The 13,283-nt window shown below is 43.2% G+C and overlaps 1 protein-coding gene across 6 annotated transcripts in view; it reads right to left on the minus strand.

Moving 5' to 3' along the window:
- PRUNE2 (prune homolog 2 with BCH domain) overlaps nucleotides 1-13,283 on the minus strand; it is a 314,222-nt gene that overhangs the window by 94,785 nt on the left and 206,154 nt on the right. For all 6 annotated transcript variants that reach the window (XM_049895199.1, XM_049895201.1, XM_049895197.1 and 3 more), the window contains exon 8: nucleotides 168-7,428. In XM_049895199.1, the coding sequence (XP_049751156.1) occupies nucleotides 168-7,428 (7,261 nt within the window). The remainder of the gene's footprint in view (nucleotides 1-167; nucleotides 7,429-13,283) is intronic.

Raw genomic sequence — 13,283 nt, forward strand, 5'->3', positions numbered from 1 at the left:
GCATTAGGTATTACTGCTGTTACTCAGGACTTCATTAAGCATGAGTTGCAAATATAGTTAATTCCTGTCTACCCACATTGGTGGGAAGGGGTATCTTACAAATGTGCTAGTTGAGTGGGTTTAATGAAAGTAGTTTCTTGGGGTTGGTGGAGAGGGACATTTCTTACCATTTGGTGGTCCTATGTCTCCACCTGCTGGTGAGTAAGAATTATCTGTTTCTGCATCCCAGTCAACATCGTTGGATGGAGACAACTCAACGTTCAAGCCTTCTCTTACAGGCAAAGACAAAGAAAGGGACTCAGAGTCTTCATAAATATGCAGCGCCACCAGCTGTCCAGGCTGTATGCTTTTAGTCTCTGTGTGGTTTTCCTTGCCCGTTCGATCAGGCACGGCAGAAAGCAATAGCTCTGCGGCTTCGCTCCTTAGAGATTCACCCTTTGGAGACTCAGCTCCCTCTATCTTTTCAGCACCCTGGGTAGGTTCTGTCAGATAGGACAAATCAAAGGGAGGAGTGTATGGTGCCAGAGGTTGCTTCAGGACATCTTCCTCTATAGGATGGTCAGCACTATAGAGAAAGTGTTCAGGCTCTTTCATTAAGTCCTCGTCAATATTTTGGCCCATTACATCATATTCAAAATCACCCCATGAGGCTTCAGATGAACAGATATCTTGCTTCCCTGCATCCCCATCAACTGGCGTTTCAGGATTGCCTTCTGATAATGTCAATTTACTCATGTCATCTATTGTTCCCGTGGATGTGTTGAGACCTGAGGCATCACTGAAACTGTGGTCAAAGGCAGCTTCGCTTATATCCAGACACATGTCTGAGACCAAGAGAGTGTCAGTAACTGAGGCAGGGCTCTCAGTAATAAAAGGTTGCTCATAGACAAGCAAGGCCCTCGCATCTCTCTTATTTTCAGGAGCAAAGTTGTCTGATATCAAATGGCTATTGCCATCCAGAGTTGGCTCTGAGTGAGTCACAAAAATACTGGCTCCCACATTTTCATTCACTGGGATTGTTCTGTCAAAAAGTTTCAAAACTGGTGCTGCATCTGGGCTGGTTCCTGTTTCTGATGCTTGCAAATCTGTATCATTTTCATCATTTATTTCAGAAGGTTCCAGAGAAACTTTATGAGAGGCAGGCTGAGACATGCCACTACCATTTGCTTGTTCACTCATTGCAGGCAGTGGGATGACATTTTGAGAATACAGTCCTGAGTTGTATGGGACTAATGCCTGCCCAGGCTCCTGACTGGGCTCTTCATCCATCTTTGGTTCTGTGACATTTAACTCACTAGATTCCACTTCAGGTTCCATCCAAGCACTGATATGGTGCTCAGTCTCCTGCTTTGCTTCATAATCGTGACATATATCAGGGCTGTTGGAAGCCTGTGAGTTGCTATCATGGTCACAGTGAGTCAGTATGTCAGGATTCTCACCATCTGCTTTCAAGCTCAAGGGCTGCTTCGTATCCATCCACAAGTCAGGTGACGCTGAGGCCAGCTGCCCACCCTCTTGGAAATTGCCATGTAAAATATCCGGAACAAACATACCTTGAGGGCCCTCACTAGAGATAGAGTCATTCCATTCTGAGCCTGGATTCTTTACCAGTTGGATAGGAGAACTGACAACAGGGACGTTTTCTGAGGCAATGCTTGAATTTGTAATTTCACTGGTGTATAATTTTTCTTGTTCCCACCAATTTGTTTCTTGACACTCAAAAGTTGAAACATGAGATACAACACATTCATTTTCACCTGTAAATGTTGGGTCTGGCTGATCCCCAACTGGCAGCACAGTATCCTGACACTGCTCTTCGGTATGTGTTTCAAAAGTGACTTCATCACCAGCAGAAGACATGAAGACTTTCTCTCTTGAATTCTTTTCTTTAATTTGGTCAAATATTTCCAGTTGGTTAAGCTCATCAGCATCTGAGACTGGTTCTTTTGGTTGAATGTTCCAAAGTTGCTCATGGGAGTTCTTCGCATTACTATCCGGAAAGGTAGACTGATGTTTATCCTTGAAAGGAGTAGTACGATGGGTTTCCATGGATTCAACATCACCATGGGTGGGCAGTCGCCAGGCATCCACATTTTGGTAGACTGAAGAATTCATCTCTAACACTTCACTTGAATTTGACAGCTCCCCTTCAAATGTTCTCTCAACTGGTCTTCCTTCCTGTGGAGAGGCAGTCCACCACTCAGCACTCTCAGCTGAGAAGCCAAGCATTTCCAATTTAGAATTATTTGCAGTCTGTGGTTGAGTTTGGGGAGATATCTGCCATGTAGTATCTGCTGTCTTCACTGCTTCTGGGGAAGATTTTATCTCCCTATCCACTGCTGTAACCTGTATTTCAGTCTCCTTTAGTGGTGCAAAATTCCGGTGATCAGGACTGCTTTGTTGATCGTCATGGAACAAGTTTGACTTATTTTCATTCTCTGCTGGTTCTGAACTGTCTACATATTCAGAACATTCCTGAGTGTTGGGACTGGCTGTGGCCAAGAACTTACTAGATTCATTCAGTGAATCTAACTGTGGTGAGAAATTCCAGTGATCAGAGCCGCTTTGTTGATCGTCATGGAACAAGTTTGACTTATTTTCATTCTCTGCTGGTTCTGAATTGTCTACATATTCAGAACATTCCTGAGTGTTGGGATCAGCCTTGGCAAAGAACTTACTAGATTCATCCAATGAATCTAATTGTGGTGATAAATTCCGGGGATCAGGGCTGCTTCGTTGATCATCATGGAATGGACTTGACTTATTCTCATCCTCTCCTAGTTCTGAACTGCCTACATATTCAGAACATTCCTGAACGCTGGGATCAGCCTTGGCCAAGAACTTACTAGATTCATCCAATGAATGTAATTGTGGTGATAAATTCCAGGGAACAGGGCTGTTTTGCTGATCATCACAAAATGGGTCTGACTTATTCTCTGCTGGTTCTGAACTTTCTATATGTTCAGCATATTCCTGAACACTGGGTTCAGCTGTGGCCAAGAGCTTATTAGATTCATTCAATGAATCTAATTGTGGTGATAAATTCCAATGATCAGGACTGCTTTGCTGATCATCATAAAATGGGCTTGACTTATTCTCACTCTCTGCTGGTTCTGAACTGCCTATATGTTCAGAATATTCCTGAATGTTGAGATCAGATGTGGTCAAGAACTGATTAGATTCATTCATCGAGTTCCAAGCTCTGGATTCACTGTGAGCATCTTGGCAAGTGGTCAAATGGATCTCTTTCTCCACTGACTCTTCATCATCTGCACTATCATCGTCAGAGCCTGAGCTTGTTGAAATGAACTTGGTATCCGCCGGCTGCACAGTTTCAGGAGTGTCACATTCGTTTTCTTCTTGATGGCTAACCACAAGGTTTCTTTCTTGATATGCACCTGAGTATTCAGAATATTTGCCTGTTTCAGGGCTGGACAAAGAGGACAGGGAATCGCCATCTGCTGAGTAATTCCAAATCTCTAAAAATGTAGGCACCTTGGGATCAAAGGTCTTTTCAAACTCTTCCATTCTGTTTTTCTCCAGGTCTTTCATTTCAGGAATTAATTCTACTTGGCCATCAGTGGTAACTGCTTCAGACTCTTGGTGATTCTGTCCACTCCAATCATCTTGATTCTCTTTCTCATTGTGCTCAGTGCTTGATATGTGTCTCCAGGAAAGCAAAGCTGCTGGAGAACCATTTAGATCTGGACTGGATGCACTTGAATGTGTATACTCACTAGAAATACTATTTTTGCCATAATTTCCAGGTGAACTAGCTCCTGGAAGGCTGTTTTCAGTACTCTCATCTTCAAGATTCTTGGTGATCTCAGAACTTGTGCAACTTGCCTGCACATCATTCTCTTTAGGGCCATGACAAATGTCAGGGCTTTGGGGAAATTCATGAGGTGACACTTCATTCATTCTCTCTGGCTCCAGAATGTTACATTTCTCTATTTCTTCAAGATCCATTTCAGATAAAGATATATTTTCTGTTGAATTCACCCTACCTGAAACTTCAGTAGCCTCACTCAAATTTCTTTGGTTCAGGAGGTGCTTTTCATAGGTATCTTTTGCCTGCACGTTATTTGTAGACATTACCGTTTGAACATCACAGGAATCCAGATTATAAGTTCCCTTCTCATGCTCTAAAATCCCCTCTAGTTTCTCAGTCTGAGGACTGGAAGTGGCTGAAGGAGAGCTGATTTTGCCTAATTCCATGCACGTTTCTTGATGCTCAGATGCAACTGGAGAAGAGAGTTCCTGGTCACCTTCCCCTTTTCTAGGACTCGCTGAGGCGCTATCCACCTCAGAGTTTATCACCTCCTCCTCACCAATGCCCTCCTTTTCAGAGGCGCCATGGGCTTCCTTCTCAATTCCACTTTGCCCATAGCTATGACCTTTCCATAGATCTGAACGTCCAAAATGGCCTGGGCTCTCAAGGCTGGTGGCCAAGGATGCTACATCACCCTGCAAGGTTCCCCTCCACACATCCTGGTTGTCACGGTCAGGTGTAAGTGCTTCGGACTGACTGGCTTCAGAGACATCAAGCACGTCTGGGATGTCACTGTCCTTAACTTTTTCTGTTGAGCCGGGAGTTTCAGGAGTTGATCTGCTTTGTTCTGAATCTGTAATATGTGATAGGCTGGGTAACATTAAGGATGACATGTCGTTATCTCTCATGACAGAATCCCAAATGCTGTCTGCAATGAGTTGTCCACTTTTCTCATTCAGTATGTGACATTCTTCGGGAGCAGTGCCCTTGCTGGGCTCTGGAGAGGCAGGAAGCTCCCAGTCTACCTGATTGGCTTCCAGATACTCCACACTCCACGGTTCTAGGTGTCTCACTGAAAACCGGGTTTCTGGTTCAGTACTTTCAGCCATATATCCTTGTACTTGACCTTCACCGGGGATCGCCACACCCCCACTGCAGTCATCCCAGTCCAAATCGTTATCCATATCCGAGATCGTTGCGGTGGACTGCGTGTCCTCCAGAATCACTCTGTTCCACAAGTCGAGGTTGTCGGGCGCCCCATGCTGGGACTTGGTGCTGCTGTGTAAGAGTGTGAGCTGTCGATTGGTTTCATTGTACAGCTGCATCATCCTGGGGTCATCATAGCTGGACTGGCTGCTGTCTCCAACGTCATCCTCCATGGAGAGGTTCTTATCGTATGTGTGCTCGATCTGGAGGAAATCTTTATCTGGGCTGTGAGTGGTATTTATTTCAGAACTGTTATCTGCATGAGACCACATTTCTAGGTTTCCAGGACCTGAACTAACTCGATTTCTAGATGGTTCCTGTGGTGACTGAGGAGGCATTTCAGCCTCCTCTGCGGTGGAGTTAGCAACTTGTGACTCAAAACCTTCCTCTTTATCAAATGACTTGTTTTCAGTTTCTTTTTCCTGTCCGGCAAATGTTGGTGACGTGTAAGAGTCAGAGGTGGAGTAGTTGGTATCTAAGGGGGAAGTCACCAAATCTTCCCCTATGTTGGATGAGCTGTAATCGGAGCATTTGTATGATAAGAAAGAATCTTCCCAAGGAACTAGAACGTCTGATCCTCCTTTCTTGATACTCTCCTCAAAAAAGTTCCAGGAATCTACCTTTTCATATACCTTTCCTCTAATTTGAGGACCCAGTAAACCATTCTGGTCTTCCTTTGGTGACTTAGAATGATTCCACACATGATCCAGATTCGAACTGGAATTTCCAGATACAAGGATACTATCCGTGGAGTCATTGTTCTTCTTGCCCCAGATTTCTGGAGTTGCTTCGTTATCTCCATCACTGGGCGAATTGTCTACTAGGTCTTCTGCAGGAAAAGAGAAGCCACTTTTTGCCATGGCCCACTCATTCGGGTCCATCACAGAAGGTGTTTCACCACTCACAGGGTGCAGATTCCAGGTATTTTTCAAAGCTTCAGTGTCACCTTCTTTACCAAATGCACTCCAGGCAGGAAATGCGCCTACAGCCGCTGGTTCACTCTCATCTGTGGGGTTTCCCCATGGCTCAGGCATCGCTGTGGGAGATCGATCAGAATGCCACAAAGCAGAGAAGTCTTCTATTAGGTGGTTTGTTCCCTGAGGAGAAGCGTTCGGTAAATGTGTTTTCTCAGTGGGCAGGTTTTGAAGCTGCAAGTTTTCTTCAGTTTGATCTTGATTCTCTCTGCCACCCAGTACAGGTTGACCAAATTCAGCCTCCCAGGGACCTGATTTTGAGAATTCAAGACTCTTGGGTTGAAATACAGAATCTGAGGCTCTCCTTTCAGCTGGGCTTGGCTTATGTTCTTTCCATGATTCAGGGCTCTGGAAGACAGACTCCTGTTCGCTGGAACTCCATGCATCCCTAATGTTTTTAGAGTCAATTTCTAAACCCCCCCACCAGCTGCTGCACCTCGCACGGGACTGAGGCTGCCCTGAGTGGCCTGTGTCAACTACATTTTGGATGGTATCTTCTGGATAGAATAGGGTTCGTTCTTCAGTGGATGGTGAGCTATCTACAAAGCTATTCATAGGTGTCGGTGGAATTCTCTTTCCAATATTTTTTAAACTTTCTGGTGAAGGAGATTCATCTCCCACAAAATCTGTCAGGTTCAAATTTCTTTCAGAGTTATCCCTGGGACTTTCTTGCCTCTGGACAAACTCCTCATCAAATTCCACAAGGCTGTCTTTGCCAGCCGTTGACAAAAGTGAACTAGATGAATAATTAGACATGTTGATCTCTATCTCATCAAGTCCTTTAGGCCCCGTGGGGAGCTGTCCTTCTGATGAATCACTGTTGGGGAAGAAGTCATCTGCTGGGGAGAAGTCAGCAGAATGGGAAGATGGCTGGGACTGCCCAGAAACCATGGGTGTGGGATCAAAGTTGAAGAGATCAAAATGTTTGTCATGTTCACCGGACCGTGTATGCTCCTCAGCTACTGCCCCTTCAGGGATGGGGCTATAAGAGTCAAACCCTGGAAGGAGGCTGTGGTGAGGCCCAGCACCTTCTCCTACTGGACTGTCATCACTGAGGAAAACTGAGCTCTCCTTGGATGAACGGCTGCTCCTAATGGTGGCCAACCCACTATCTGGGCTAACAAGGTCCATGTTGACATCCACCTGAGCTTGGTTAGAATCGTTGAGATCTGGAGGGTTTTCTATGAAATTCACAGAGCTGGGCTGTGGCTCTACGTCAGAACCATACAACTCCATAATCCCAGAAGACCCCTGGGAGAGTGGGGCACTGCCTGCCACAGCTTCTGTGGAGGAAGTCCGGCTGTTAGAGACCATCTCTGGACACCTCCTATTGATGACTTCCTTGACAAGGAGAAGAATTTGATCGCAGGTCACAGAAGGGTTTTCCTGCTGGTACACCAGTATCTCATCAGAGCCACACTCAAAGGGCTCCAGTTCTAGGCAGGGGTTCTGACACTCTTCCAGTTCACAGCAAATCTGTTGGGGAGGCACAGGGGTTTGGTGAGCACTCAGGCCATCTTTGCTCTTTATAATTGGTTTTAAAAAAATTATATTTATTAAATAAGTATATTAATTAATATAAAATTAATGTGTGTTAATTTGTTTTAAAAAAAACATACAACCTGAAACAACTGAGAGCTGTGCAATGTAAAACATAGAAAGTACCACTTAACATAGCACTATCCCGTTCTCCAATCCTATCAAGCTGTCTTTTCATTTAACTCAAAATCTAGCTGCCCAGTTTTGCTGGCTCCTGAAAGCTAAGGGGAAAGAAATTTCAAACCATCTAACTCCTTTCTCCAAAAGGTTGGCAGTTTGAATCCACCAGGCGCTCCTTGGAAACTCTATGGGGCAGTTCTACTCTGTCCTGTAGGGTCACTATAAGTTGAGTCGGAATCGACTCGATGGCAACAGGTTTGGTTTTTTTTAAAAAACTCTTTTCTTCAGTGTAATGTTAATACCATCTTTCAACCAGAGTGAAACTCAGGTTTGCAAAAAAGTGGAAATGTTGCTGGTTCAGTACCTTCAAGACTAGTGAAAAAAGGTTAGAATAAGGAGAAATGGATCAGAGGAAAGGCTTGTCTTTAGGAGTAGGCAGCCAGAACTAGCTTTAACCTATGATAGCTTCAGAAGGCAAAAGAGTAAGGATAAAAAAAGAAAGAAGCTACGAGGGGCAGAATTTTCCAAATGTCATTCAAGCCAAAGCTGCCCCTTCCTGCCATGGGGAGCAGAGATAGGGAGCCCAGAAGACTGATGTAGGACCCAAAGCTGGCTTGGGAGGCAGAGGGGAAGTCGGGACCATCCGCATGACACCGACATTGCCATGGCTGTACGGTTTTATTGAAATGTCAAGGGTATTTTGCCACCGTGGGCCTTTGAAAATGGCCCCACAGGATTAGTGGAGGTAACAATAGTAACCACAGAGCTCCTGTAAATAGTAATAACAATAAGAAATCCATTTCCATTGCCATGGAGTTAATTTCAACTCATAGCGACTGTATAGGACAGAGTTGAACTGTCCCTATAGGGTTTCCAAGGCTGTAAATCTTTACGGAAGCCAACTGCCACAGCTTTCTCCCATGGAGCAGCTGGTGGGTTTGAACCACCGAACCTGTGGTTAGCAGCCCGCACATTAACCACTGTACCACCGGGGCTCACATGTCAGGCATAGTGCTAAGATATTATGAGCCTCACTTCATTTAATTCTCTCCATGAATTATGAGTTAGGGACTCATTATACCCATTTTATCAATGAGGGAACTAAGACTAAAAAAAAAAAAAAAACACAGAAGGTTAAATAGCTTATCCAACAACACACAGCTAAAAAGTGATGGAGCCAGGTTTTGAACTCAGGCAGTCAAGCTTCAGAGGCTGACTTAAGCCACTGTGTGACCAACAGTCAGAGAAGGAGTCCTTTAGAGCAGAGTCTTGACTGCATGCTGTTCAAATCCCAGGATACTGAGGAGCTGCCTCTGGGGTGTTGCTGGGTTGAGGAGGCTGGTAGGAGGGGGAGAAGAGAGGCCAAGTGGATGCAGTAGCTCAAGGGCTTCCAACCTCCTCATTGACTCTTCCGCATCTATTTTATATTAATCAGTTTTAAAACTGGTTTGAAAAAGGGGTCCTGCTGCTAAAAGTAACTTGAAACCACTGCACCGGAGGGTTAGGAGAGCTATGTAATGTCCTTAGAATGCCAGTGGCTAAAGATAAATAAAATTCAGTTTTGAAACAAAATGCAGAGCCAGGGCACAGCTGGTAGTGCAATGACAAATGAAGGTGGCTCAGAAGAGGCAGAACAAAATGCAGCTGCAGCAGTAGCAGGAGGCTCTTTCATATCTGGACAGGAGAAAGCACAGAAGGAGGCTGAGAGTGCTGTTGTTGTTAGGTGTTGTTGAGTTGGTTCCGACTCATAGCGATTTTATGTAAAACAGAACGATACCGCCCAGTCCAGCACCATCCTCAATTGTTGCTATGTTTAAGCCCATTGTTGCAGCCACTGTATCAATCCATCTCATTGAGTGTCTTCTTCTTTTTTGCTGACCCTCTACTCTACCAGCATGATGTCATTCTCCAGGGATGGGTGCCCCCTGATAACATGTCCAAAGTACATGATACATAGTATCACCACCCTTGCTTCTAAGAAGCCTTATGGTTGTACTTTTTCCAAGACAGATTTCACCAACACCAAAACTGAAAGGCGTCAATTCTTCTTCAGTCTCCCTTATTCACTGTCCAGCTTTCACATGCATATGAAAAAAAAAAGATTTTTTTTTTTTTTTTTTTATGAGGCGACTGAAAATACCACTTCTTGGGTCAGGTGAACCTTAATCCTCAAAGTGACATCTTTGCATTTTAACACTCTAAAGATGTCTTTTCCAGTAGGTTTTCCCAATGCAATATGTCTTTTGATTTCTCGACTGCTGCTTCCATGAGCATGGATTCAAGTAAAATGAAATCCATGGCAACTTTAATCTTTTCTCTATTTATCATGATGTTCCTTATTGGTCCATTTGTGAGGATTTTTGTTTTCTTTATGTTGCGGTATAATCTATACTGACGGCTGTAATCTTTGATCTTCATCAGTAAGTGCTTCAAGTCCTCTTCGTTCTCAGCAAGCAAGGTTGTGTCATCTGCGTATCGCAGATTGTTAATGAGATTTCCTCCAAACCTGATGGTGAGTTCTTCTTCACAGAGTCCAGATTCTCAGACTATTTGTTCAGCATAGAGATTGAATAACTATGGTAAAAGGATACAACCCTGAGGGACACCTTTTCTGATTTTAAACCACTCAGTATTCCCTTGTTCTGTGTCTATGTACAGGTTCTGTATGAGCACAATTAAGTGTTCTGGAATTCCCATTCTTCCCAATGTTATCCATAATTTGTTACAATCCACAGAGTCAAATGCCTTTGCAGAGTCAATAAAACACAGGTAAACATTTTTCTGATATTCTCTGCCTTCAGCCAGGATCCATCTGACATCAGCAATGATATCCCTGTTTCCATGTTCTCTTCTGAATCTGGCTTGAATTTCTGGTAGTTTCCTGTTAATCTTCTGCTGCAACCATTTTTGAATTATCTTCAGCAATATTTTACTTGCATGTGAAACTAATGGCATTGTTTGATAATTTCTGTTGAATCACCGTTTTTTGGAATGAGCATAAATATGGGTCTCCTCCAGTTCGTTGACCAGGTAGCTGTCTTCCAGATTTCTTGGCATAGAGGAGTGAGTGCCTCCAGTGCTGCATCTGTCTGTTGAAACATCTCAATTGGTATTCCATCAGTTCCTGGAGCCTTGTTTATCATCAATGCCTTCAGTGAGCTTGAACTTCTTCCTTCAATACCATCAGTTCTTGATCATAAGCTTTCCCCTGAAATGGGTGACTGTCAAACAATTCTTTTTGGTACAGTGACTCTGTGTATTCCTTCCATTTTCTTTTGATGCTTCCTACATCATTTAATATTTTCCCCGAAGAATCCTTCAATATTGAAACTTGAGGCTTGAATTTTTTCTTCAGTTCTATCAGCTCGAGAAATGCCAAGCATGTTCTTCCCTTTTGGTTTTCTAACTCTAGGTCTTTGCATATTTCATTATAAGACTGTCTTCTGGAGCTCCCCTTTGAAATCTTCTGTTCAACTCTTTTACGTGATCATTTTTTCTATTCAGTTTAGCTACTCTGTGTTCAAAATTAAGTTTCAGAGTCTCTTCTGACATCCATTTTGGTCTTTTCTTTCTTTCCTCTCTTTTTAATGACCTTTTGCTCTCTTCATGTATGATGTCTTTGATATCATTCCACAATTCGTCTGGTCTTCGGTCATTAGTGTTCAATGCTGTACAATTAGTGTTCAAATCTGTTCTTGAGATGGTCTCTAAATTCAGGTGGGATATACTCAATTTCATACTTTTGCTTTCATAGACTTTTTAAAATTTTCTTCAGCTTCAACTTGAACTTGCATATGAGCAACTGATGATCTGTTCCACAGTCGGCACTTGGCCTTGTTCTGACCAATGATATTGAGCTTCTCCATCCTCTCTTTCCACAGATATAGTTAATTTGATTCCATCTGGCAAGGTCCACATGTATAGTTACTGTTCACATTGTCAAAGGAAGGTATTTCCAATGAGTAAGTCTTTGGTCTTGCAAAATTCTGTCATATGATCCCCAGCATCATTTCTATCACCAAGGCCATATTTGCAACTACCAAACCTTCTTCTTTGTTTCTGACTTTTGCATTCCAGTCACTAATAATTATGTTTAATCAATTTCACCCTGCAGAAGTTGGTAAAAAGCTTCAATTTCTTAATCTTTCACACCACTCGTCTGTCAGTTTGTTGTACTATGGTGTCTTGCATGTTGCTGTGATGCTGGAAGCTACGGCATTGGTCTTTCAAATGCCAGCAGGGTCACTGTCATGAACTGAATGGTGTCCCCCCAAAATATCTGTCAACTTGGCTAGGTTATGATTCCCAGTATTGTGTGATTGTCTACCATTTTGTAATCTGATATTATTTCCCTATGTGTTATAAATTCTGTCACTATGTTAATGAGATGGATTAGCAGCAGTTATACTGATGATATCTACAACATTAGATAGTGTTTTAAGCCAATCTTTTTTGAGATATAAAAGAAAAAAGTGAGCAGAGATACTTGGGGACCTCATACAACCAAGAAAGCAGCACCGGGAGCAGACCACGTCCTTTGGACCTGAGGTTCCTGTGCTGAGATGCTCCCAGACCAAGAGAAGATTGTGACAAGGACCTTCCTCCAGAGTCAACAAAGAATGAAAGCCTTCCTCTGGAGCTGACACCCCGAATTTGGACTTCTTGCCTACTAGACCGTGAAAGAATGAATTTCTGTTTGTTAAAGCCATCCACTTGTGGTATTTCTGTTATAGCAGCACTAGATGACTAAGACAGTCACCCATGGTGGACAGGTTTCAGTGGAGCTTCCAGACAGATGGGAAGAAGGACCTGGCAATCTACTTTAGAAAAAATTGACCAGTGAAAACCTTATGGGATAGCAGCTGAACGCTGTCTGATATAGTGCGAGAAGATAAGCCCCTCAGGTTGGAAGGCGCTCAAAATATGACTGGGGAAGAGCTGCCTCCTCAAAGTAGAATCCATCTTAATTATGTGGATGGAGTCAAGCTTTCAGGACCTTAATTTGCTGTTGTGGCACGACTCAGAATGAGAAGAAAAAGCAGCAAACATTCATTAATAATCAGAATGTGAAATGTACAAAATATGATTTTAGGAAGATTGGAAGTCATAAAAATGAAATGGAACACGTAAAGATCAATATTCTAGACATTAGTGAGCTGAAATGGACTGGCATTGGCCATTTTGAATCGGACAATCATATGGTCTACTATGTCAGGAATGACAAACTGAAGAAGAATGGCATTGCATTCATGGTCAAAAAGAACATTTCAAGATCTATCCTGAAGTACAGTACTGTCAGTGACAGAATGCTCTCTATACGACTACAAGGAAGACCAGTTAATACGACTATAGGCTGTGAGTACCTGCAGTTAAATATTAAGAGAACCAAAAATGGTCTCTTGGAGGACAGAAGGTGAAGATAAAGTAAAGAGAGGAATGGAGACTTTGCCTTTAGCCACCTGTGGATAAATGAGGCACATTAAACCAGCTGCCATGGAGTCGATTCTGACTCATGGCAACCCCATGCGTGTCATCACAGAACTTCGTCCTATAGGGTTTTCTGGGACCAATTTTTCAGAAGTAGATTGCTAGGGCTTTCTTCTGAGGTACCTCAGGATGGACTCAAACCTCCTACTTTTTGGTTAGCAGCTGAACTCATTAATCATTTGTAT

This window comes from Elephas maximus, chromosome 9 (genome assembly GCF_024166365.1).
Source record: "Elephas maximus indicus isolate mEleMax1 chromosome 9, mEleMax1 primary haplotype, whole genome shotgun sequence".
Classification (NCBI taxonomy): Eukaryota; Metazoa; Chordata; class Mammalia; order Proboscidea; family Elephantidae; genus Elephas; species Elephas maximus.